Source organism: Macrosteles quadrilineatus, unplaced genomic scaffold, assembly GCF_028750875.1.
Source record: "Macrosteles quadrilineatus isolate MER2022 unplaced genomic scaffold, UCM_ALF_1.0 Scaffold_3__2_contigs__length_128488019, whole genome shotgun sequence".
Lineage (NCBI taxonomy): Eukaryota > Metazoa > Arthropoda > Insecta > Hemiptera > Cicadellidae > Macrosteles > Macrosteles quadrilineatus.
The window spans coordinates 122,637,719-122,665,292 of NW_026542596.1; the positions used below are offsets into that span (position 1 = coordinate 122,637,719).

Consider the following 27,574-nt stretch of genomic DNA (forward strand, 5'->3'; position numbering starts at 1 on the left):
TAAAATAGGATTTGAGGCATTTATAATTTTATTTTATGAACAGAACAATTTTTTCGATTAATTAACCTTCATTAGATTTTTTCATTGTCAGCACGTTTGGTTGGTTTGGTTAGGTTATGACGGTTTAATTTCATAATAAAAAAAATATAAAATTGAATTTGAGGCATTTATAATTTTATTCTATGAATAAAAATAATTTTTCAAGTACTAAACCTTCGTTATAAACAATCAGAAGCCTCTAAATTACACGTTGGCAAAATAAATCCTGAAAAACAAATTGTGCTGCCCCCATCCATCACTATCCAGTCCAGTCTCAGTCTGCCAGTCTGAGTTGTGTGAGTGTGGTTGAGATTGAGTGAGATTGTTATTGTTATTGTTGAGAACGTTGAGAAAGTAGAAGTAATGTGTCGTGAGCACTCGTGAGTGAGTGACTGTAGTGTAGTGTAAGTGTGAATAAGTCGACAAATTTGGTGTTTGAATTAAATTTTTAACCTTTAACTAAATAGTAATATTTTGTTAATATAAATATCAGCAACATTATAATTAATTTAAGATTTATATTAGGCCTACATCGTTTTGGGGATTGATCTGCTCATAAGAAGATAACAACTTTGTTTAAGCATTTTTAGGTTAGCCTACACCTTAACTGTTGTTAGAAGTGTTAACATTACTTCATCTAGGCTATGTGTTAATATTGTGAAAAATTGTGATTGTACTACATAAAATGGTGTTTTCCTTCGCTAAGTCAGTTATGTGTGGAAAATCATTATTATTAGTTGGTAGACATTGCAGTATGAACAAATTTAAATCTTCAGTGATAAGTTTAAGTTGGGCTAGGCCTAAACCTAGTTTTGATAGGCCTAGTGTCAGGCATTATTGCACACCTCAAACAATGGAAAATTTAACTACGGTTGGAGATGATAAAAAAGGTGGATTTGCCAAATCTTACGAAAAATTTTCTAAGCAAGATGAAATCATAGCAACTGAAGAACCAACATTCTTAAGTCTATTAAAAAATTCAAAGTTCATTGACGTAAGTTTTTAGTAGATAGGCTATAGTAGATTTATTTGATCATTAAACATTATACATAAAATGCAGGCAAATATTTACTGTATTTACACTGGGATATGATGTAATTTTTATATGTCTACTTACAGTATTTTTAACGCTGAATCCAAAAATGCAATCAGTTTTGGTCGGAGAGATTCCTAAGTGGCGGTAGCGGCCGTAAAACGAAGGTTAGGATTACGAATCTGACAAGGATAATTGAGCGGTACTGAAGGTAATGGTACTATGGCGTGGTCTGGACGGGTCCGTACTGAGTGAAGAGTGAGGAGTGAGGACTGAGTGAGAAGAGCAAACAACTGTTTATACTTGATCTAATGCGGAATGAAATCAAATCAATTTGTTTTGAAACCAAATAATCAGTTCTTATTTAGGCATGTGAGGAAGGTAGGTCGGGTTTTATGTGGATTCGTGACTGTATTAAGTGTTTTGAAGTGAGGTTAGATTAGGAAGGTAAAGGTTAGGTTATAATGAACCGACTCGTTAATTTATGCAACTTCCAGACTGTTTTTGCACAATTAAATAGTGGGTGAAACACAATGAAATAACGATATCAAAAATGCGCAAGCTGTGGGCTGAATATGGAATATATGGGCTGAACATATTCAAAGTGTAAGGAGTGGTCAGGAAATACACGTTTGCCTTTAGACAAATGAATGGAATTCTAACCTTAAAACAAATTAAAATTGCCTACTTTGCTTACGCCCAATCTTTGCTTTCATTTGGGATTATAGCCTGGGGGGGATGTTTTAAAAGTTTGCTCGAACCTCTAAATATTGCTCATAGGTCACTTTTAAAGATTGGTTTTGGTAAATCTAAACGATTTCTGTCTGACGCCCTATTTAAGGAAACATCAATTCTTTCAGTTTGCAAACAAGGGGTATTCTTTAAACACTACTGGAAATTTTGTTAATATACCCACACTGGTTTTTAGACTAAAAATGTATGCACTAAGAAGCCATGTTTTTTGTTCAAGTATTTAAAGTAGAAATGTTTAAAAAGTGCCAAAAATTAACATAGGCTAAATACTTGTTTTATGTACAAATTTTTGCCTCCTAAATAAAATGGGTTAGGCCTACAAAACAAAACGGAAACAATGAATGGGGGTTTGTACAATGAAAAATGTTTCAGCAAATAAATCTTTCTGTAGGCAATACCTAACGTAGTAACCTTTGACAGTCAATGCTATACGTAACTTTCTATTGTAAAAATTTATCATGCTCTTAAGCAAAAATTTCTTGATTTTCAAATGTTTTCAGCTTGGTGATCCTGAAGGGAAAGTGGTATCTGGTACAATTTTTCATGTTGTTGAGGATGACTTGTATGTGGACTTTGGATGGAAATTTCATTGTGTCGTGACAAGACCAGCCAAAAACAAGGAGTGAGTTTTATTATATTAAAATTTTGACACTGCATTTTATTCATATTTTTATACTATCGTCTGTCACAACATTGATTTTTTTCATTTTTCATAATTTATTGTTAATTTATAGGCTACCTAGCTTTTGTAAATCTTGCATATATGTCTAACCTTTGTTGCTATTTATTGATCACTTTTTGTTTATTTAATTTTATTACTGTTATTTGCACTGAAAATTGCATGTCGACTTAGCCTTGTAATTTCTTGCATTTATTGGCTATTTGCCTAAGAGACTATTTGCCTCCCAAAAGTAAGTGATAATAAAGTTTACTGTAATAACATAAAAACAGCAGAATAAATGTTCTTGTCGATATCCGCAATCGCTTCAAAATCGTTAATCTTCCAACCTCGTGAGCGTGATCCTCGCAGACGCCCCTTGCGGTCGCAATGTTATCACGGAAATAAAGCACGGCTCAAGCTCGATTTTCAGTCCTCTCAAGCTTGTAGGCCAGGCTCTGCTTGGCTCGAAAATCGATATTTTATAAAAAAAAAAATAACAGTTTCTAAAGCAAATCGATTTTGAACAAACCTGATTTTGACCCGAGCCGAGACCCATAGGTAACTTTTTTGATCTGACATGAAGTAAAAAAATCTAGTGTGCAGCCAGTTCTTTTACCAGTTGAATCTGTTGTAACACCTACTATCTGAAGCATCTCTGCGCCTGCCTAAATTTGAGTTGCCCAAATTTAGTGGTAACTATGAAGAGTGGGTTAGTTTTTACAATATTGTTGAAGCTTCTGTTAATGCAAATAATTCTTTCTCCCCAGTGAATAAGTTTCAATATTTGCTTAGTGCCCTGAGTGGTGAGCCCTTAGAGTTAGTTAAGAGTCTTAATCTATATAATTAATACGCTACATGAAACTTTGTCGGTTGAACTCCTCCGCCATTTCTTAGCCGATTTCATCCATTGACGTCTCTGTGACGTCGCCGGTGTGACGACGTCTTAACTTGACAGGAGACGGGACTAGTGAGAAATAAAAACTACATAATTAGATAATACCACGGGCTGCACGGACCGGGATAAAGGTGTACGGTTGCAGGACTAGGACGGACTGACGTAGTGGTTAGATGCACGGGTATAGCGTGGTCGCGGCAGCCAATGGGAATTTATTAAAAATCACCTGATATGACGTCACAGACGTGGCGTGATGTACACACACACTAACACACACTTACATTTTATACAAATCTGGTTTCCTACAAGAAACGCTGTTTTACAAATATAATATTGAATACATAAAATCATCAAATATACTACATCCCTCCCGTGTAATTTTTATACACATCTCAGCAAATATAAAAGTTTAAAACAAGTAAAACAAAACTATTAATTTCAAAAACAAACTTCAAAAATCACACATACAATTTTTACAAATCAAGGCGTTCGACTGGTTTTATTATTCTACTGGGATATCTACGTGCTGTTGTAGTAACAGGTGTTTGGGGATGTACAATGGGCGATTGTTGTGGAGAACGGACCATGGGAGTGCTAGGTGAGGAGGGGAAGGAAGTGTAGCAGGAGTACTACGATCAGGTGATCGGGTGGATACGCTGTGTCTATTTTTAGATTGGGAGTGGGATTGCTGTAACGGAGTTTTGGGGGGATCAGCTGATGGTAACACTGCCGGCTCACATACGGTTTCAGAATGCGCATTCCTGTCATTGTTACTACTTCCCTGCAAACCTACCAATTGATCAATATGTCTCTTCCACACAACACCTGAACTTAGTCTAACTTCATACAAAACATTACTCAATCTCCTATGTACAGTACCTTCTACCCATTTATCTTTTGAGCGGTAGTCTCTAATTAATACAGACTGATTTGGGTACAGAACTCTGGTTTTACTGCCACCAAAATACTCTCTTTGTTTGTTTTGTTTACACTCAACATGACTTGGTAAGTTAGGTTTTAGCAAATCTAACCTGGTCCTTAGGGGACGTTTAAACATCAGCATAGCTGGAGTTTCATTGGTAACAGCATGCACGGAGTTTCTATAGTCAAACAATATACGACTTAGAGCAACATTAAAATCAGTGTTGTCATTTAGTGCACATTTAAGCTTAGTTTTACCATATCTAACTGAGTTCTCGGCTTGGCCGTTTGATTGGGCATGATAGGGAGGTGAGAAAGTTTGTATTACTCCATTTGACTTTAGGAATTGTTTAAACTCAAGTGATGTGAATGGTGGACCATTGTCACTGTGACAAGTTACTGGCAAACCAAATCTAGCAAATAAATCTCTTAAATGTACAATTGCTTGTTTGGCTGAGGTGGAACCTACTTCAAAAGCCTCCAGCCACTTAGTATGAGCATCAACTACAATTAAAAACATTTTGCCTCTTATTGGTCCAAAATAGTCCAGATGTAATCTTTCCCAGGGCTTAGATGGATAGTGCCAATTATGCAAGAAACTTTTAGTTGGGTTAGAACGTTCCATAAGGCAGGAAGAACAGCTGTTTGCTAAGGCTTCTATGTTTTGGTCTATATTTGGCCACCAAATATACGACCTTGCTACTGACTTCATTTTTACGATTCCCATATGACTACAATGTAACTCTTTTAAAACATAATCCCTCATAGAATTAGGAACCACGACTTTGTAACCCCACATTAAAATGCCCATCTCTACAGTCAATTCTTCCTTCCTTTGGAAATAAGGTAACATATCACCTCTCTCTTCCGGCAAAAAACTAGGCCATCCATGCAGGACATAGCTACACACTTTGTGTAGAATAGGGTCTTTTTGCGTTTCGACTTTAACGTGTTCAAAGGTTAGTGGCACTGAGCTTTCAAAAATACAGTTTAAATATGTGCCTTGCCATTGGAAATCATTACTTTCCATTGGATGTGGAACTTGTAGTGGTAATCGTGACAGAGCGTCTGCGTTACCATGACTTACTGACTTAACATATTTGATGTCAAAAATGTAGCCTGACAAAAACAAAGCATATCTTTGTAGCCTACTAGCTGCAAAAACAGGCAACCCCTTCTTAGGGCCAAAAATACTTATTAATGGTTTATGATCTGTACATAAGGTAAACCTTCTGCCATACAAGTACTGGTTACACTTTTTAACACCGAAAACAATGGCCAGAGCTTCTTTTTCTACCTGACTATACTTAACTTCAGTGGGTGACAAAGTACGTGAAAAATACGCAACAGGTTTCTCTATTCCTTCACTTGTTTTGATACTTAACACACAACCTAGCCCTGTTGAACTTGCGTCAGTTGCTAATATTACAGGCAAACTCGAGTCATAATGAGCAAGAATAGGGGCATTTGTCAATAATTCTTTAACCTTGTTGAAAGATTGCATACATTCAGCATTGAAATTAAATGGAACATTTTTCTTAAGCAAATTATATACAGGACTCAGAATGGTAGACATGTTAGGAATGAATTTTCCGTAGTAGTTTACTAAACCAATAAAAGCTTTTACTTCAGTTACGTTCTTAGGTACAGGTGCTTTTACTATTGCTTCAACCTTGGCTTGGGAGGTGTGGAGACCTTCCTTGTCGATACAAAATCCCAAATACTCTAATTTGTCTGAAAAGAACTTGCATTTACTCTTTTTGATGGTAAACCCCTTATCATTTAGCCGTGTGAGAACTTCCCGTAACCTACTCAAATGAGTGTTAGTATCTTTAGCTGTAATCAAAATATCATCCAAGAATACTGCCACACCTTCCAACCCTTGGAGTGTCTGTTCAATGACCTTTTGAAAAATGCCAGGAGCTGATGAGATACCATATGGCATTCTCTGATAGGAAAATAGCCCTTTATGAGTACTGATAGTGCATAATTTCTTTGACTCGTCATTTAACTTAAGCTGCATGTAAGCTTGGCTGAGATCAATTTTACTAAAGGTTTGTCCACCTTGTAAATTAGCAAATAGCTCCTCGATTCTAGGTAGAGGATATTTTTCCACTTCTAGGAATGGATTTAAAGTTACTTTAAAATCCCCACAGATTCTAATTTCCCCACTTTTCTTTAAAACTGGGACGATAGGCGTCCCCCAAGATGAGCTACTTACAGGTACTAAAACTTCCTCAGTTTGTAATCTTTCTAACTCTGCCTCTACTTTACTTTTCAACGAAAAAGGTATCGGTCTAGGTTTGAAATACTTGGGAGTAGCATTCTCTTTTAACTTAAGCTCTACAGGATCTCCCTTGTACTGACCTAACTTGTCACTGAAAACTTTTGGAAACTCTTTTTCCAACTCAACTACGATTTTGTCAAACTGCTCATTGTGTGATAACAACTTAAAATTTTTGTCACTCAACAAATTGGTTTTGAACGATATATTTACCCCTAATACTTGAAGCCAATTACGCCCCATTAATGGATGTGCGCCTTTCTTAATCACATACAGATCTAGGTTATCCTTGAAATCCTGGTAACTAACATTCACTTTTATTTTACCAATAGGGACAATAGGTTCGTTAGTATACGAACTTAAGGATAGATCATTAGGCTGTAATTTACAAAATGACAGATTTTTGTTGTAAAAATCCTCACTACAAACACTGACACTAGCTCCAGTGTCAACTTCAAACGTGACTTGTTTACCTTCTACAATAGCATCAATTTTAAGTGGAGCTACTTTAACGTTGACATTACGATTATTATCTACCTCAATTTCGTCCTCAATTTGAAATAGTGTAGCAATATCGTAAACATACTCATCACAACTATCATTAGAATTTATCTGAGATTTCCTGTCAGAAACAAAGTTATGCATTTTGTTGTTTTTACTAAACTGTCCATTAGTCCTTTCAGTTTTCAAATTGTTCTTATCATTCTTAAAAGTATAAGTTTTGTTTGACTTACCTAACAGCTTTGATCTGCACACTTTAGATAAATGATTCTTTTTTCCACAAAAATGACATACCACAACACCCAATAATCTGCACTCATTTCTCATGTGACCGAAGCCACCACAACAAAAACACTGCACTGATTTGTGTTGAGGTCGAGGTGTTGACTTTGACATTTGATTGTGCTGCTGGGCGCCGCCGCTGCTCCCTGAATCTCGTCGTCGTTGTGCCGCTGCCACTCGCAACACCTTGCCGCCGCTGCTGCCGACCGTCAACGCCGCTGCATTCTTCTCCGCCGCTTCCGCTGATGAGACGATTTTCACAGCTTGATCAAACGTTAAACTGGACTCTGATAACAGTTTCTGTTTGATAGTGTCGCTTCTTATTCCACTAACTAGACGATCTCGAAGAAAGTCGTTCAACGATGCGCCAAACTCACAGTGCGTGGACATCTTCTTCAAATTTGCTACGTATTCGGCAACTCCTTCCCCCTCTAATTGGTTGCGTTTACTAAACTTGTAACGTTCCGCGATGAATGATGGTTTAGGATGTAAATGATCCTGAATTAACTTTACTATATCTTTAAAAGATTTTGCGTTAGGTTTATCGGGCGTGCACAAATCGCGTAATAGATTGTACGTTTTCTTCCCGACTACTGTCAATAAAGTACTCACTTTTTTGGCATCACTAATCCCGTTACACTCGACAAATAACTCAAACCTTTCAACGTACGAGGTCCAAGATTCTTCACTCCCGTCAAAGTCGCCGATTCCGCCGATGATTCCAGACATTGTATCTTGTTCAAAGAAGACACGAGATAAAATTAACACTGGGTTGTCGTAATCGGACATTAACCCTAATACTTATAAAAATACGGTCGAACAGTTACACCGCACACACGAATAGTTAGGTTCTTAATAACGCCATCGTTATCACTGTAACTTCCTCGTCGCCAGTGTGACGTCGCCGGTGTGACGACGTCTTAACTTGACAGGAGACGGGACTAGTGAGAAATAAAAACTACATAATTAGATAATACCACGGGCTGCACGGACCGGGATAAAGGTGTACGGTTGCAGGACTAGGACGGACTGACGTAGTGGTTAGATGCACGGGTATAGCGTGGTCGCGGCAGCCAATGGGAATTTATTAAAAATCACCTGATATGACGTCACAGACGTGGCGTGATGTACACACACACTAACACACACTTACATTTTATACAAATCTGGTTTCCTACAAGAAACGCTGTTTTACAAATATAATATTGAATACATAAAATCATCAAATATACTACAGTCTCATTGGAAAGAGCGTGTCGCGTGGATTTGCAAACTGGCCTCTAAAAAAATCCCTTGGCCTCTGCCCCAGTGGCTTTGAAAGTTCCCATGTTATCCTTACGAAAAACATAATTGTTTACATTTTGATCAGCTGTATAATTTAATTGCTGTTATTTATTTTTCACCACACTATGATGTTTTTGGCTGTATTACATACGTTTATTGGTGGCTGAAAGTTACGGTTTGCTGGCCATGCCAGCTGTCATCGGAATTTGGGGACCGAGCAGGTTTTTACATCCCGGGGCCGTAAAATCAGCTGTCCGCTTACTTACTTAAAACATGCATTTTAAATACACAATCAAAATCCATAGAATTGCAATAGAATTGTGTTTTTGTCACCATTGCCTAGCAACTATTTATTTTTATTTTTGCTGATTCCTCAAATTATTTCTTCACATAACCTTAAAGTTGTAGTTAAATAAAATAAATAAATAAATAAAAACGTCTTTATTAGCCAGCGTTTCTCTGATACATGTCAGTTTTTCAGAACAACTTTTGTCATTAACCTATTGCACTTACAACTAAACATGCATATCTTTTAAAAACTTTTTAATCTTAATCTTAAAGGTATTGTTGGATGCAACGGTTTTTAGGCTCTCGGGTAGTCCGTTGTACAATGTGGGTCCGAAATATGAGAAACTTTTCTTTCCCAATTCCAAGGTGACCCTTGGAAAGTGAAGCCTCCCACCATGACGTGTCCTACGTTGTATGACCTCATCCCGGACAGAAAGCCTCTCGCAAAGATAGTCGGGCTCACGGAGAGTCAGTACCCTGTGAGTCATGCAGCACGTCAAAAACCTGCACATGGCTTCCATGGGCAACATCCCGGCTGCTTCACGGAAAGGGGAAACATGATCAAATTTTTTAAGGCAGAATACAAATCTGATTGCTGAGCTTTGAATTCGCTGTATTCTGCACATGTCTTCCTTAGTGATACTATTGCCATATGCAGGGAAGCAGTAGTAGACTACTGACAATATCAGTGACTGCATGAGTTGAAGCTTTGCAGCCTCAGGCAGCATACCTCTGAACCTGTACAGACCTCTCAGTCTTCCTATTGCTCGTTGGGAGACATGCGTGACGTGATCTTTAAAATTCAAATTTCTGTCAATAATGACGCCAAGAGTTTTGGCTTTGTCACAGACTGCCAGACTCCTGCCATCAAGATTGATGCTCAAGCCATTATCTCTCAGTGTCTGTACTAGGTTCACAGGGGCAGTATGAAGTACAGTGCACTTGTCTGGATTTAGCCTAAGCCCATTAATGCTAGACCATTTGGAGATGTTCTCCAGATCAGTGTTGATCTTGTCGATGGCCTCACTCATGTAACCAGGCTCATAAGACAAGTGCAACTGGGAATCATCTGCATACAAGTGTGCAGTACAATGTTTTACACAGCTGGGAAAGTCAGCTGTGTAAAGCGTGTAAAGTACAGGCCCCAAACAGCTACCTTGAGGAACGCCCCGTTTTTTGACGAGGGGATACGATGTTTCACTACCCAATCTGGTAACCTGCATTCGGTCGATAAGATAAGAGCGAATCCAGGTAGTGATTCTATCACTAAAACCCATATATTTCATTTTTGCAATCAGCATACTATGGTCCATAGAATCAAATGCTTTGGAGTAATCAAGCATGACAAGTGAGCTATGTTTCCCTTTGTCCTTGGCATCAATCATGTCACAGAATAAATTGGTCAAAGCTGTACATGTGCTGTGGTTTTTTCTAAAACCTGACTGTAGTTTAGGTAGCAGCCTATTGTCATTCATAAATTGGGATATCTGGTCAATCACTATTTTCTCTAATATTTTAGATATTGCTGGAAGTATTGATATTGGTCTAAGATCTTCTACCTTAGTTGGTGCAGCTGTTTTTGGCAATGGCCTGACAATACTTTGCTTCCATGCATTCGGGAATACTCCACTGATGAGTGACTCATTTACAAGATGTGTGATTGCTTCAATAGCAAACGGACTCACAGCTTTTAACATGTCTATTGATATTTCATCACTGCCTACAGCTTTAGACTTTATTTGATTCATCACTAGTTTTACAGTTGCTTCGGTGACAGCACTAAATCGACATTCGTTTCTTGTTTCATCTTGTTTATTAGTCATATAAAATTTAATAATTTCTTCATCAGCCTTGATACCAGACCCCATTTTTGTAAAATATTCATTAATGTCATTAGCTTCAAAACCGTCAATAGTTTCTATACAATTGTTCTTATAAACTTCGCAATTCTTTATACATTTCCAGAAATCTTTGCTGTTGTTTGTTGTCGACAGTTTGTTGGTAAAAAACCTTTTTTTCGCATGCCAGACCATTGAATTCAATCTGTTTCTTATTTCCTTATACTTATGCCAATCAGGATCACTTCTTGACTTCCAATATCTATTCCTTAATTTATTTTTTTCCCTCGTCAGTTTCTTAATTATATCATTTCTCCACGGAGCTACTTTCTTGGTTACCCTTTTACACACTATAGGTGCGTGGTTATCATATACTTTTCTAATTTCATTGGTCAATGCATTTTCAATATTATTTACTCCTTGTAAGATCGTTATCTTTTTCCAATCTATTTCAGAAAGTTCTCTTACCGCTTGGTCAACATTGAATTTTGAAAAATCCCTATATCTGATCATCTTTGGTTTCTTTTGTTCTTTTCTTAGGATCAATTCACAAAAAATAAGCTTGTGGTCCGTAATTGACTTCCCTCTGTGATCTAATATGCTATAGTTGTGTTGACTAGGCCTATCAGTGTGCATTGTTAAAGTGGTGAATAGGGTAATAGGGTGTAGTGTGGTGAAAAATAACGTTCGTACCACGGACCGAAATGGTTTTGCAGCTCTCGATCGATTTAAGTTCTCGACTTTGTCTCGAACTTAAAAACTACCTCGAGCCGGCAAAACCTTTTTTTCGGCCCTAGGTACGAAATATACTATTTCAATTCAATGAAATGCATTGGTACATCTATTTACTATTTGAGATTGTGTGAACATGACCCCCAAGACTGATCGAATTAGCATGGTTGTATATTAAATTTGTATGTATTTATCATTGTTTTGTGTCGCTACGACGGGTCGTGTTAGCATGATTGTAATTTAAATTTGTGCATTCATTGTTGTTTTGTGTAGCTATAATTTGTTTATTTGTTGTTTTTTAATGCATCCGACGCGACGACAACGAAGCATAGACAGGAGGCGTAAACGTGATAACGACCGCAGCTACAGAACTGTGTGCTGCGTAATAGCATAGATAAAAGGAGTACTTATATCAATATACTTATATCAATACTTGATATTGATATTGATATGATTGATAAAAGGAGTACTTCTTTTAATCTATGGTAATAGGCTTAATCACAGTCAGCACCTGACCCTGTACAAACTCAACTATTAGGTTACAAATGCGCCCTTTAACACTACCCCAAAACGACTTTTCGTTCTCAATTAGTCCTCTATCATGACCTGTGTTGCCTGTACAACGAGGCATTTTAAGAAGGAGAATCCCGGCCGGATTGCTTTAGGTTTATCAATAACGAAGATAAACATGATCTGAGTTACACACCGGTAATCTTTGAGTTGACTATTTTAAACACATTGTAAATATGTCTGTTATTCGTTTTGAAATATTCCGGTAATACTTTGCAATTGCTCGAATTCGAGCAACATGTACACTAGTATTACTTAATAACACACACAACTGCCCCTTTAAGTAAAGTGTGTCAGACTTGCTCCAAACATCACCATAGGCCTTACACTGTTCCATGTGACCACATGTAGTTCACTTCAGATTTACCTCTATGGAAAGGAAATTCTCTAATCAACCCGAGTTACAAAGGCTCTATTCTGAATTTATGGATGACAACATTGAATCAGATCATATGACTATTTGTAAAGAACCTCCCACCTCTGAATACAGTATTTGCCTCATCTCACCTTCAAGGAGAATCCCCCGAATTAAAAAATACATGTTGTGTTTGACCGCAGCGCTAAAACTACTACTAATGGCTTTTCATTGAACGACATTCTCATGCCTGGTCCAAACTTCAAAAAGATATCATTGATGTTTTACTGTATTTCAGATGTCATAAAATTGTGTTTACCTGTCACATACGTCAAATGTATTGTCAGATATTGATTTCTGATAAGGACAAAAGATATCAATTGATATACTCATCCAGATGAACCACACCAAACTGTTGAATATTCTGAGAATCTACAAATAATCACTAACCAGAAAACTATAAAAAAAATATTTTAACATAAACCTGAATGAATGTTGTTTAATCAAAATAAACTTTAACACTAACAAATCGTCTTTAATAAACAATAATTAATAATAAACACAGACTGTTAGAAACATGATTAGAGATATTACTAAATCTCAACACTTTCCCTCATGTTTATAACTGTTTCAATAAAGTTTATTTCAATCCCATAGCTTCACACACGGTCTTCAGTCGTGGTCTCTGCTGTGGTTTGGTCAAACAGTCTTCTAACTGAAATTCTGCTGGCATATGCTTAACGGCCAGGCTGCCTTCTGAAACCATTTCTCTCACAAAGAAGTGTCTTGTCTGAATATGTTTCGTTCTTCTATGATTTTCAGGGTTTTCAGCTAGGCGTATTGCTGCTATGTTCATTCAGGATCGACCTACTTAGTATGGTCGCCATTTCAAAGAAAAGTATTAAAAAGTATTAAAGTACGAGGTATGTTTTTTAAGTAAGTACCGTTTTTAAATTTCTCCGTTCAGCACTGCGATTGGCATTTTGGACATTTGCGCTGTATATGTGCATCTATTGGCTAGCCCTAGCCGGAAATCCGACAAAATCGGCCGTGTTTACATCCGGTTTCGAGCAATTCAAAATGGTGCCGCCAAATGAGACTGCCGCCGACTGTGAAGTGCGCGCTGTAATTAGATTTTTAAGTGCTAAAGGTGTGAAATCCATTGAAATTTATCGACAGATTAGTGAGGTGTATGGCGAGTACATTATGAGTGACGGAATGGTACGCAAGTGGGTAAGGACATCTAAAGACGGCACCACCAACGTCCATCATGGGCAACGCACTGGGCGGCGTCAATGTCCCCAATTCCCAGTGCGTTGCTCATCATGAACGTTGGTGGCGCCGTCTTTAGATGCCCTTACCCACTTGCGTACCATTCCGTCACTCATAATGTTCTCGCCATACACCTCACTAATCTGTCGATAAATTTCAATGGATTTCACGCCTTTAGCACTTAAAAATCTAATTACAGCGCGCACTTCACAGTCGGCGGCAGTCTCATTTGGCGGCACCATTTTGAATTGCTCGAAACCGGATGTAAACAGGGCCGATTTTTGTCGAATTTCCGGCTAAAGCTAGCCAATAGATGCACATATACAGCGCAAATGTCCGAAATGCCAATCGCAGTGCTGGAACGGAGAAATTTAAAAACGGTACTTACTTAAAAAACATGCCTCGTATTAAAGTATCGACAACTGCTTTAGATTTATCATATCCTTTAGCAATCTAACAAGCCAAATTATTTCCCTACAAGCTTCACTTGCAGCAACAATTTCAACTTCTGTACTTAAAATATCTACAGATGATTGTTTCTGACTGAACCAAGTTATAGCTCCTCCACTATACATGCAAACAACCCCAGTTGTCGAACGTCCACTGCTATTGTCCCCAGCATGATCAGCATCACAGTAACATTCTAGCAGTCCTGATTTATGATTTGATTTATATTTATATTCCAAAGACCAATTCATTGTACCTTTCAAATATCTTAGTATCCTTTTAACTTTAATCCAGTCTTCATATGAAGGGTTCTCCAGTGACTGTGATGCTTTCCCCACAGCGAAAGCAATATCGGGACGCGTTCCGAACACCAGATACATGCTCCAACACATTCTCTGTAGGGGAATACTTTAGACACTTTTTCTTGAAGGTCTACTTTCCCTACTGTTGTGTCCTTTATGATAAGGGTCATTGCCGGTTTGCACAGTCTTCCATGCCGAAACGTTTCAGAATTCTTTTGGTATATCCCTCCTGGTTAATTCTTATAGATCCATCTTCTTCTTGCTTTATTTCTAGCCCAAGAAAGTATGATTCTGGTTTTTCTACTATTTTAAACTCTTGCTTCAAGTCTTTCATGAAGTCTTCGAGCATTTCAGGATCCGTTGATGCAACCAGCCCATCGTCCACATAGAGTGCAAGCAGAAGCTTCTTTACACCCTCTTTCTTAATGAACAAACAGGGATCTGCTTCACTCTTATTTAAGCCAAGTTGAATCAGAAAGTTGCCAATTCTTTTATTCCAACACCGAGGAGCTTGTTTGAGACCATACGGCATACTCTTCCTGAACCATCATCGTATCCCTCCGGCTGTTTCAGATAGACTGCCTTTTATAGGTCTCCATAAAGGAAGGCTGTAGAAACATCAAACTGTTTCAGTGACATTTTCTCATTAGCTGCAGTACTTAACAGAGCTCTTACTGTTCCCAATCTAGCCACAGGACTAAACGTCTCGAAATAGTCCACTCCTTTCTGTTGTGAGTACCCCTTGATCACCAGCCTTGCTTTGAACCTATCAACTGAACCATCAGGATTAGTTTTAACCTTATATACCCACTTGCAAGGTATACCTTTATTGCCATCAGGTAACTTTTCCAATGCCCAAGTTTTATTAGTGCTTAGCGATTTCACTTCAACCCACTTGCAAGGTATACCTTTATTGCCATCAGGTAACTTTTCCAATGCTCAAGTTTTATTAGTGCTTAGCGATTTCACTTCATCATCCATTGCTCTTTTCCAATTTTCCTTTTCTTGAGATTGTATTGCTTCATAGTAATTTTGCGGTTCATGTATGTACATGTATGTACTCATATGACACATTGCAAACATTAAATAGTCTTCAAGTCTCTTGGGAGCTTTGATGTCTTCACGCTTTCGCAACTCGTATTTCGGACTTTCATCTCTTTCTGATTCTTCCTCAGAATCCAGTCCAACGATATTTTCCCCAGTTCCTACTTCTTTTGAAGTATTTTCTTTTTAAGATTTTGATGGTTCGTGGTTTTGTAACTGTATCAAGGGTCTCTGAAATAATGGTTCTTCATGAAAAATTACATCTCTTGATCTAATCAAAGAGTTATTTTCCTTACATCAAATTCGATATCCATCGTTATCATCATAACCAATTAAGATCCCTTTTACTGACTTCTTTTCCATCTTTTTCCGTTTAGGTTTAGGAACATGTGCATAACAATTACATGCTATGGTCCTTCCTTAGATTCTTTATTACCATACTGGCTTCTTTCCTGACAACAGCTCAATAGGAGATATCACTTGTACACTTGATGGACCAGTTCGGTTTAAAATGTAGGCCGCTGTGTTGACCATTTCAGCCCATAACATTTCTGGTATTGTCTCATGGGCGTGCATCATTGCTTGTGCTGTCTCGACCAATGTCCGGTTGTCTCGCTCACTACAGCCGTTTTGCTCAGGCAAGTATGGCATTGTTAACCTGTGCTCAATCCCATGATGCTGTAATATTTGTCTCACAATACCACTATCAAACTCACCACCGTTGTCACTTAACCTTCCGTCGGGTGCATTGATTTTCAAACACCAAAGGGCGCTCATGGAAGTTACCTCCGGGAGTACAAAAACTGTGCAATAATGAGTAAAAAACATTTTAATAGCAATAAAACTGTAAGAAAAACATTTTTATGAGTTATTACACTATTACTTAAGTAGTAGGCCTATATCAAATAGAAAATTTTATAAAAACAAATAAAAATACGTAAGTGTTGTGGATAAAAAAGATTTACTTTTTGTACTTATACATATACAAAGTACTTATAAAATGATACTATCAATATTTTTACCTTTTTGGTAGCCCAAGGTGTCCAAAATTCTTATCTCCTGCGAGACGCGTTTCGCATTAATTACAATGCATCTTCAGTCGCTGTCACAGGTCTCAACATTGCCCACAGAAATGGTTGTCACAATTTATAAAACATATTAACATAACCGTACAGTTCACGAAACACATATGTATATACAGTTTTACGACTGTAAAACTATGTATGTACTGTATATACATATGTGTTTCGTGAACTGTACGGTTATGTTAATATGTTTTATAAATTGTGACAACCACTTCTGTGGGCAATGTTAAGACCTGTGACAGCGACTGAAGATGCATTGTAATTAATGCGAAACGCGTCTCGCAGGAGATAAGAATTTTGGACACCTTAGGCTACCAAAGGTAAAAATATTGATAGTAAATAGGTGTCTAGGCTAATATCTACAAATTTAGATACGTTCCTACTGACGAAAATCCAGCTGATATGGCGACTCGAGGTAAAACGGTGGATAATCTGAAACACTCCAATGAATGGTGGTCAGGTCCACAATGGCTGTCTTGTAGTCAAGACTTGTGGCCGGATTGGTCTTCTGATTTGAACAAGCCATTAACTGAAGACAATATTGTTGAAGCTATTGAAGAAAACGTCGTCGCCTTGACTACTGGTTGGCAAGCGTGGAGCCATGAGTTAACTAATTATGAGTTTTTGCTCCAGTTAATTTTCGAATAAATTCATTGACTAATATATGCAGTGCGCAAAGATGAATGATTTGTAGTGCGTATTAAAGCGAAGTGACTTATCTCCTATATATCTAATACCGTAAGCCCCAAATTTTACAATGAAATTGTGAGCGAACGGGAGGCCGTAGAAAGCTGGGAGAGGTCTCATTTTAAAGGTCTGGGCATGAAATTTTAGGGAAAATTATTAATTTTACTTAATTATGCACCAAAAGGTTGTTATGGAATAAAATAATTCACATTTAAATAGCATGGGAATCTACGTCATGTCTGCTTTGTTTACTTTAAAACATCTGGTTTTACTTTATTTAAAGCATATGGTAATATGTACTGTAATATGTTTACTATTTATAAGGCTGAAATAAACGTTTCCCCAATTTTAAGGGTCTGGATTAGTTAATGGAGTAAGATTGGTTGTGTTAGGTATGTCTGAAAAAAGTGTAAAGTTAGAAGTAATTGCTGGATATCTTTTAATAATTACTGGACATGAAAAAAAAAACTAAATATCAAAAGACCCTAATATGCCGTTTAAGTTTACAAGGATTCAATTCCCATTGAGATTAGTTTTCGCTATTACTATAAATTAAAGTGCTAGACCAAACCTTCACAAAAGTTGGCATTTATTTTAAAAAAAAACCAGTCTTAACCCATGGTCAACTTTATGTTGCTTTTAGAAGGGTAAAGCGGCCAGATGATGTTAATATAGTGCTTGAAGCAAATAAAGACCAAGGAATCAACCAAAATAGATACTATACAACACATGTTTTCAGAGAGATTTTGTTATAGAATTAGCATTTTAAAATTTGGAGGATGACATTATCTCTATGTGTTTTATCAAAGTGAATTTGTCTATATTCAAAGAAATTTTATGTATAAATATAATTGATAGTCATGAAGGTTATTATTGAAAATTTTCCTTAGTTGTATTATGATTAGAAAGTTTATATTATAAACACACCGCATGAACAGTCCTTTGGAATTTTTATTTTAAACAGAGCAGACATCAAAATGCATTATGCAAGTATGTAATACAACTACTATACATATTACAATATACAAAAATGTTAAACGGTTATTCAAGGTAGGGTTACCCATGAGACTAATACATGTAATTTGTACAACATAGTTACTAGAATATATATAGGGGCTATTGCCCCTACAAGCCACTAGTAAGACTGTAAGTTCATACCAGACTTGATCTAGTACCGGTACTTATTATTCATTCAGTTTAAAAGCCATACTTTTAATTGTTGGTTAAGTTTTCAAACCGTTTTCTGTACCAGCCGTTTGTTTTCAAACTTTCAAATCCGCGCATGCGCACTCGGGTCTACAGGTTGGCAGCGGAAGGGTAAAGAAACATTATTGTGGGAATCTTTCTGGTTGAGAAAATTGTACTTGGAGTGAACGCCCACGCATTCTGTTGAGCGTAGAACGATCTACCCTTGATGCTCCTTCAACTGCGGTGATACACTCTAGCAGTACTCTTCTGTCACAAAGTTGCATACTTAGGGCGCTCATAGCATTGACTAACAATGATTACTCGCAGAACGTGTGCAATTCCCGTAGCACAAGACGCCCCGGGGCAAAATACCCTGTCGCATAAACACAGGGCCTTGCAGAGGGACAGGCACAGGGACAGAGCCTTGCCTGGTTCTGTGTGTGGCCGGCCTAAATCTTGTTTCCATAGTAACTAAAGTCAAAACATTAAGAAAATAAAACTCAGCTGCTCTTATATATATTGCTTTAGCAACATACTTCCCTACTTGACTTCCCTAGCAATAACTTCAATAATTCAATAACTTCCCTAGCCTTTGAAAAACGCATAACTTTTTGTAAAGTTTCCTCTGTCATGTTTGTTGTCATAACTATCAGTGCCATGCTGTCAGCCTTGGTAAAATTAGCTACATCTAAATCATACCTAGCCTTCTCCTCTTCTGTTGCTCCTGGATTCAGCTCCTTGGGCATTTGCAGATTCCCCTCCACTACGTCCAACGCTTTTGGTATGCTTCTTAGAAGTATGCATATTTTATATTTCCAAGTTGACCAATTTTTGCCATCAAAAAGTCCTACTTGCAGTTTGGTAAACTCCATTATTTATATTTCCTAACAAATAATCTTGAAGAGGTTTACAAAAAACACAAATATTTAATTTTGACTTTTGCAAAATAAATTAACATTGACACAAGTCAAACATGAAATTAGTTAGTGAATTCGAACCACGGGCTTCTGCTACCATCAAGAATCAAGAGTTTTATTGCCATTGACCTTTCTTTGTACAAAGGAATAGACATAGTCAAAACACATACAAAACATTCCAAATTACCAAATAAAATACAAAGTTTTACAAAATACTTACTTAATTAAAATACGACATATCTAGAGAATAAGGATCATGTAGATACACATCAAAATTCAATATCAACTTTTGTTTTTAGAAATTCATGCCATAGAAAGGATTACTTATCAACCATTCTCATAATTTAGATTTGAATATCTTGAAGGATACAGTTCTGGCCGAATCAGGCAATTTATTAAAAAAAATTAATGCAGTTTAGTCTATGACTATTGCTACTTTTTTTTAGTCTATGAGCTGTTATGTCTAGCTGTAGTTTATTCCTTGTATTATGAGAATGAAAATCTTCTCTTATATTAAATTCATGTCTAGGTTAATTTTTGTATACTGCATAATTTGATAAATGTATAAATTAATTATTGTCATAATTCTAAGCCTGATGAAAAGAGGTCTGCAGTGATCCACAGGACCCGCTCCACAAATGGTCCGAATGACTTTTTTCTGTAAAAAAAGAATTTCATCTGAATAAGACGAATGCCCCCACAGCATTAGTCCATAGTAAATATGTGACGTCTTAAATAATCAAAAGTAACAAAATCTTTGACTTTCCAGATTAGGCAATTAAAGCGGGAAATCTTTTTACAGAAGTTTTCTATTTGTTCTTTCCAATTTAATTTATAATCTATACAAAAACCCAGCAATTTGACTGAGTGTTTTTCAATTTCATTGGAGAGGCCAATTAAAATATTTTGCATTTTATCCTGATTACATTTAAGCTTATTCGCTGAAAACCAATCAGAAGCTAGGTTTATGGTTTCATTGGTCATTGTATTTAGAGTATGAATGTCTTTATGAGTGGCGATTAGGGTAGTATCGTCTGCATATATCACAGAGTCAATCCCAACATTTCGAGGTAAATCGTTGATACATATTTATTATAAATAGAAATGGTCCAAGGACCGAGCCCTGTGGAACACCAGAGACCACGTCTCTTAAGCCAGATTGCATTCCACCAACTGAAACATACTGCTTTCTATTACTTAAGTACGAATGAACGAAACCTAACTGTGCATCCTCAATGCCATAAAATTTGAGTTTACTAAGCAAAATGTTATGAGGAACACAATCAAAAGCTTTTGTGAGGTTAAACAATGTGAGAGAAACAATTTCTTTGTCTTCAAAAGCATGTATTGTTTTATTAATGACTTTTAGAACTGCAGAAGCAGTTGACTTGCCTTCCCGGAATCCAAATTGCGAATCTGTCAATATATTATTGTTTACAAAGTGCCCATTTAATTGTTCATAAACCACCGATTCAATGATTTTTTAGAAGATTGGGACTGTAGTATATTCACAAAAGAATAAAACAAACTAATAAAAGAAAGAACATTTTTATCTTATTGCCATCTCAACACTAAAACAAACATCATAACAAAAACATAAACCATATGCTTTTAACAAGACAATATAGAATAGAATATTAGACATATGATCCAATATCACACTTCTCCCCGTTCAGATAAAGCTCCGCTTCTCTTACGTAGCTGGTCTGCGTGTTTTCGCTTCAGGAGTCCACCAACCCTAACTTGGTAGGATAGCTCACCAGTTCTTGATGCAATCACTCCTGGAGTCCAGCCGGCACCTATTTCTCTCTGCACCCAGACTTCTTCCCCCTCAGAAAATTCCCTACGTCTACTTTTTCCATCGTGATACTCCTTTTGTTTAAAAACTGATTCTGCTATCACGTCTTTCACCGTAGGCTTCAAATTGTCCAATGGAGATCGAAGTCTTTTGCCGAAGAACAGTTCAGATGGAGGTTTGCTCGTAGATTTTTGTGGTGTGTTTCTGTAGGCAAACAATAGCTTCGCCAACCTTTGTGTTTGATCTTGCCTATCACCTTTGCTGGACAAATATCTTGACTTGAATGTTTTGATGAACCGTTCAACTTGGCCATTCGTCTTCGGATGATATGGTGTACTGCAGACATGTTTTATCGCGTTATCCTTGCAAAACTTCTCAAATAGCTCTGACGTAAACTGTGTCCCATTGTCAGTGACTATCATTCTTGGAACTCCATAGCGAGAAAACCATTCCCGTAACTTGTTCACTGTACTGGCAGCCGTAATAGATCTAACCATTGATATCTCTGGCCATTTAGAAAATGCATCTACACCAACTAACCAATACCACCCATCAAATGGTCCAGCATAATCCAAGTGTAACCGTTCCCATGGACCATCTGGTACATTCCACGAGTACAGAGGTACCTCCGGTTCTCTTGGACGGTTCATCTGACACCCATTACAAGTCTTCACATACGTTTCTATGTCTTCGTCAATCTTGCTCCACCACACATAGAACCGTGACAAACTCCGCATAGCTTCAATCCCAGGATGTCCTTGATGTAAAACACGTAGTGTTTTCTTTTGAAGGGTCTGTGGAACCACTATTCTATTTCCCCACATCAGAATTCCTTTCACAGAAGAGAGTTCTTCCCGTCTGTGAAAAAATGGAGACAAATATGAAAGATCATTAGGCAACTTTTGTGGCCATTGTGATTCCATAAACATCATTACCCGCTTGCAAGTCTCATCTTTTCTAGTTTCTTCTTGCAGTTCCTTTGATGTCAGAGCCATATCGTCTATCTTTTCCTGAACCAGTAGTTTTGCAGACAACTCTTCTCTTGATGGGAGGTCACTCTCGCTGGGCAGTCTAGAGAGTGCATCCGCCAACACGTTGTTCCTACCTTCTATATACTTTATATCAAAGTCGTAGTTGTTTAAGAAAATAGCCCATCGAACCAACCTGTTATTCATCGTCTTGGTCAAATCCCGATGTTTACCAAATATTCTCTCTAAAGGCTTGTGGTCACTAGTTAAGGTAAAATGTCTGCCATAAAGATACTGGTGGAATTTGACCACTCCAAACACGCAAGCAAGTGCTTCCCTGTCAATTGATGAATATCGCTTTTCTGATTCCTGCAAAGTACGCGAAGCAAATGCAACTGGTCTTTCTACACCATCGTGATCAGTTTGTAGAATAATTGCTGCTACACCAACCTCCGAGGCATCACAGGATACTGTTATGGGCAAATCATCTCGGTAAGGAACAACCGTTGCATCTTCTGCAATCAGATTGCGTGCTCTGTCAAACTCCTCTTGTTCCTGGTGATTCCACACCCAAGAAGTCTTAGAACTTGTTAATCGGTGTAATCTTGAACAAAGACCATGAAGATGAGGAATGAACTTCTCATAATAGTTGATGGCTCCCAAAAACGCTCGTAGCTCTTTCTTGTTTGTTGGAGTCTTGGCTTCCTTTAATGCCTTTACTTTATCTTCCTTAGGATGTATTCCATCTTGATCAATTTTATGCCCCAAATAGTAGACACTGTTTCGACCTAACTGACATTTTTCTTTCTTCGCCTTTATCCCCGCAGCTTCGAGACGTTTTAACACTGTTCTGACATTGCCCAGGTGCTCTTCTTTGGTTCTTCCACTGACTATGATATCGTCTATGTTCACCCCAACCAAAGGGATATCACTGAGGAGATTTTCCATGAAACGCTGAAATTTGGCTGGAGCATCAGTTAAGCCAAATGCAAGGCGTTTGTAGCGGAAATACCCCATATGAGTAGCTATTATTAAGTAGTTTCGATCTTCCTCTGCAACCTCTAACTGTAAGTATGCATCTTTCAAATCAATTACAGTAAATAATCGACCTCCAGCAATTTTGTTTGTCAAATCAGCAAAAGTTGGCATCTGATAAACTTCAGGCACAATCGCCTTGTTCACGGTAACCCTGAAGTCTCCACAAATCCTAACCCTACCTCCTCCTTTGTTGACATTTACAGTAGGCGTTGACCAGACTATTGCTGTTTCACTTGGATCAACCTTCTCTAAGACTCCGCACTCAACTAGTCGGTTCAGCTCATTCTCTACGGAATTTTTCAAAGGAAAGGGTACTCTTCTGGCTTTCAGTGCAATTGGTGGAAAATCCTTCTTTACATGTATTCTAGCCTTTACTCCTTCAATTTTACCCAATCCATCAGAGAAAACACTATCAAATTCCTTCACCAATGCTTGGGCTTCCTCTTCCGTAATATTCACATCATCATTTGTTACATTGTTTGATTTTACACTAACTTCAGGTGGAAGTTTCATTCCAAATGATACCATCCACGGAAGTCCAAACAATGGAATGTCATCTTTTTCCATTACTGCCACTGGTAATTTCCTAGTTTCCCCATTCAAACACACTGACACATAGCATTTGCCTAAACATGCTAACGGTGTTTGACCATAGCCTGTCAACCCGGAGAGAGGTTTAACCTGGGGCTTACCGAGTTTCTTCCATAATGTCTGCCCAATTGTAGAAATTCTAGCACCAGAATCGAATTCCATAAGGCAGGGCAGTCCATTGACATTCACTCTTATTGAGGCACGTGGAGTTCTGTTTGAAATCTTCTTAAGAGCATGAAGATCAGATTCCACCCCATCTGAACTGTGCTCACCATCGGAATACTTCGTGTTAATTTTACTTACAAACTTCCTTTTGCACACCCTAGCAAAATGTCCTATCTTCCGGCATTTGAGACACTCCTGGCCTTTTGCTGGACATTTCTCCTTGACACATCTATATCTGCCACAGTTCTCACATCCATTCACTTGACCAGTTGTTTGCCGCTTCTTGACAAAACATACGTTCGATGTAGTTTACTGGCATTCACCTCGTTTCTGGCACGCTCCATTGACCTGGCCAGCTGGAACACTCTCTCTGCCGTGACAACACTGCCACCGGTCTCTACACCATCCGGCCAATGATGCCTTACTTCCACTTCAAATTGTTCATTGAACACCCCTGCGATGAAACGATCCCGGATCCGTTCATCCAAGCCTTGGCCATGCCGACAGTGTTTGCTTAATTTCTTTAACCGGGTGAAATATTCTGTGAAGGACTCACTTTCATTCCTAACAGCTCTTTCAAACTCAAACCGGGCAGCGAAAATCGTTTGGTTTGGACCATACAGTGTGAAAAATGCAGTCTTAATTTCTTCATATGAACAAGAATCAAGGTTCTTCGGGATGAAATAATTTTGTATCTTCTGGAGTGGTTCACTTCCCACATAAGCCAGTAGTAAGTCTTTTCTCGCCTCCTTACTACGCTCATCTGAACCCCCCAACCCTTTCACCCGACAAACACGTTGAAAATGTTCAATATACTCTTCTGCTGTTTCTTCACATTTGTATTTCTCAAAGACAAACTTCTCCATTTTCCTCTCCAACTCACTGAGAGACTCTTCATCAACTTCCCTATCACTCTTCTGCTTCTTTCTAGACATCCTCGTCGCCAGTGTAGTATATTCACAAAAGAATAAAACAAACTAATAAAAGAAAGAACATTTTTATCTTATTGCCATCTCAACACTAAAACAAACATCATAACAAAAACATAAACCATATGCTTTTAACAAGACAATATAGAATAGAATATTAGACATATGATCCAATATCACAGGGACAATAGTTATTGGTCTATAATTTTGAGGCAAAAGTTTATTCCATTTCTTGAACACTGGTATCACCTTTGAAATTTTTAGAAACTCAGGACAACTTCAAATCTTTAAAGATTTGTTTACACAAAAGGCCAGTGGTTCACTTATTAAATGTATAGTCCGTTTTAAAACATAACTTGACAGCCAATAAAAATCCATGGTTTTTGAGTTCTTTGAAACAATTGTAACTATGTCATCTGATGATACTTCCCTCCAATTAAAAGTCAAAATGTCATGAGGGCTACCTAATAGATCCGATGGACATTTATTAACAACATCAATGCTGTTTTCCAGCTCCCTAGCTGAATCAACAAAATAATCATTTAATTTGTCAGCATCTAAGTCCACAGACTTGGTACACATGGTGAGTTTTCATGATTGATAACCTCCCATGCCGCTTTACATCTTAAAAGCTAGTTATTAAAAGCTAGTTCAATATGTTTTTCAAAAGCTTTTCTTTTGGATAATTTGAGCTCAGAATTGTACTCCTTCTTACATTTCAGGTAGATGTTATAAACATGTTGAGTGTTTTCACAGTTATTCTTTAATAATTGTTTATAAATTGAGAATGCTGCCATAATTTTTTCTCTGCGTTTTTTAAATTTATCGTTGTACCAATTTAGTTTACTCTTTATAGATTTAAATTTGTTATTTTTAATACTAATTAAGGGGGAACTAGAGTGCCATAATTGAACATACTTCCTGAGAAACTCATCAAAAAGTGTTGCCTCATTAATATTACCCTAATGATAATTAATTAACAAACATGTTCCATTTTTCAAACTTTAAGCTCTCCATAAAACATGTTAAAGCCTCTTCATTTTGCCTTCTAACACATTGTTTGATAGAACTATTAGATATTCGTTTATCTATGCCATGGAAAAATTTAAACAGCAAAACACTATGATCAGCAAAACGAAAATTTGCTTTAATCCATGTAAAGAAAAACTATTCGTTTGGTTGCTAAATAAAACTGACGATTTTTATTACAATATTCACTTTATTAATGAAACTACATTTTTATCTTGTAGACCTACAACAGACATCTTGTGTAGAAGTTACATGACTCGATTGACAAAAAAACATGACACCTAAGTTATTCTTATTTTACAGTATTGCCACTCTACAGCATAGTACAATCAAAAATACAAGTTGAGTTTGACCATAGACAAAAAGAATGAAATATAGACCGTCAGCTGTGCTGCGGTTACCATAGGTTCTGGCGCACACCGCTGGGATCGCCACGGTAGTTACAGCGTACGCGCTACGTAAACTACAGCGGTGTGCGCCGGAACTTATGGTAACCGCAGCACGGCTGACAGTCTATATTTCATTCTTTTTGTCTATGGTTTGACATATATAGTACAGAGTGGTTATTTTCTATAATCCATGAATTAAGTAAGTCTAACTGATACATCTGTTGAGAAATTAACAATAACATTAAACTTATCTAGGCAAGCTGTGCCACGTGTTGGTCTATTATTAGTACAAGTCAAATTAAGGCTACGTAACAAATTAAAGAATTTAAATGATGACCTATCTCTCCCTGCTCCCATTTCTATATTGAAATCCCCACATACTGAAATTAATTTACCTACTTTCAAAAGTATTAGATCTCCAGCAGGAAATCGGTAAACATTTAAAACAACCTTATTCAAATTAATTAATCTTATACAAGTTAGTTCACAGTGTAATTCTAAATAAAAGTTACTGACATCTATTATTTCAAAACCTATTCTACTTTCTACAAAAATACCTGAACCTCAATTTTTCATATTTACGCTACACCTAATATCTCCCACTACAAATCGATCTGGTATAAAATAATTTACTTCATCCTCTTTAAGCCAATGCTCTGATACACAAATAATATTTACTCCTTCCTGAAAACAAAATTCTTCAAGCTGTATTTTTTTGTTTCTTATACTTTGTTTATTAAGCTGCTCATATAAAGTGAAGAATGCTGAAGTAGGCTCCTTGCTACCCAAGAGAATTATTATTTATCTATCCTTTTTGAAGCATATGGTTATTGTACTAGAACATACCTCTGTGTTTTAAATATCACTTTTTAACCAATTTTCAGAGAGTACGTGAGAGGTGCGAGGGTTCGACTGAGTATTAAGGACCTGGAGCTGTCCTCTAGATTCCTCGGAGCCCAGAAGGACTTGACGTTGTTGGAGGCAGATGCAATATTGCTGGGTCTAGTGTCTTCTCCTGCTAAAGTTACAATGTCCAAAAAGCAATAGATTTTTCTACAATAAAATAGTCTGTATTATGTTACTACACATTGTGCTTTTTGTTGCTCCTCCCCCTCCCTTTTGTTGCATTGTTGCTCCTCTTGTCTAAAAAATTCAAAGATTGGCTCTGAGTGCCTTTCAGAGCTTATTTTTCTCGTTAGCCTAAATTAAAATTATCAATTTTATGTTAGCCTACTTAAAATTAACAGTGTTTCTTGTTTTATATATTGGTTTCCTTCCGTTGGAGTCGT

The 27,574-nt window shown here is 37.3% G+C and overlaps 1 protein-coding gene across 1 annotated transcript; it reads left to right on the forward strand.

Moving 5' to 3' along the window:
* The first annotated feature begins 425 nt into the window (after positions 1-425).
* LOC128991036 (28S ribosomal protein S28, mitochondrial-like) lies at positions 426-27,371 on the forward strand. The gene is made up of 3 exons (XM_054413748.1): positions 426-1,033; positions 2,326-2,447; positions 27,170-27,371. The coding sequence occupies exons 1-3, from the start codon at positions 725-727 to the stop codon at positions 27,330-27,332; spliced, it is 594 nt and encodes a 197-aa protein (XP_054269723.1). The 5' UTR covers positions 426-724; the 3' UTR covers positions 27,333-27,371.
* Positions 27,372-27,574: the final 203 nt, after the last annotated feature.

Coding starts and splice junctions, on each gene's coding strand:
- LOC128991036 (XM_054413748.1), top strand. CDS start 725: ATGGTGTTTTCCTTCGCTAAGTCAGTTATGTGTGGAAAATCATTATTA. Junction 1,034..2,325: donor AAAATTCAAAGTTCATTGAC/GTAAGTTTTTAG, acceptor AAATGTTTTCAG/CTTGGTGATCCTGAAGGGAA. Junction 2,448..27,169: donor AGACCAGCCAAAAACAAGGA/GTGAGTTTTATT, acceptor ACCAATTTTCAG/AGAGTACGTGAGAGGTGCGA.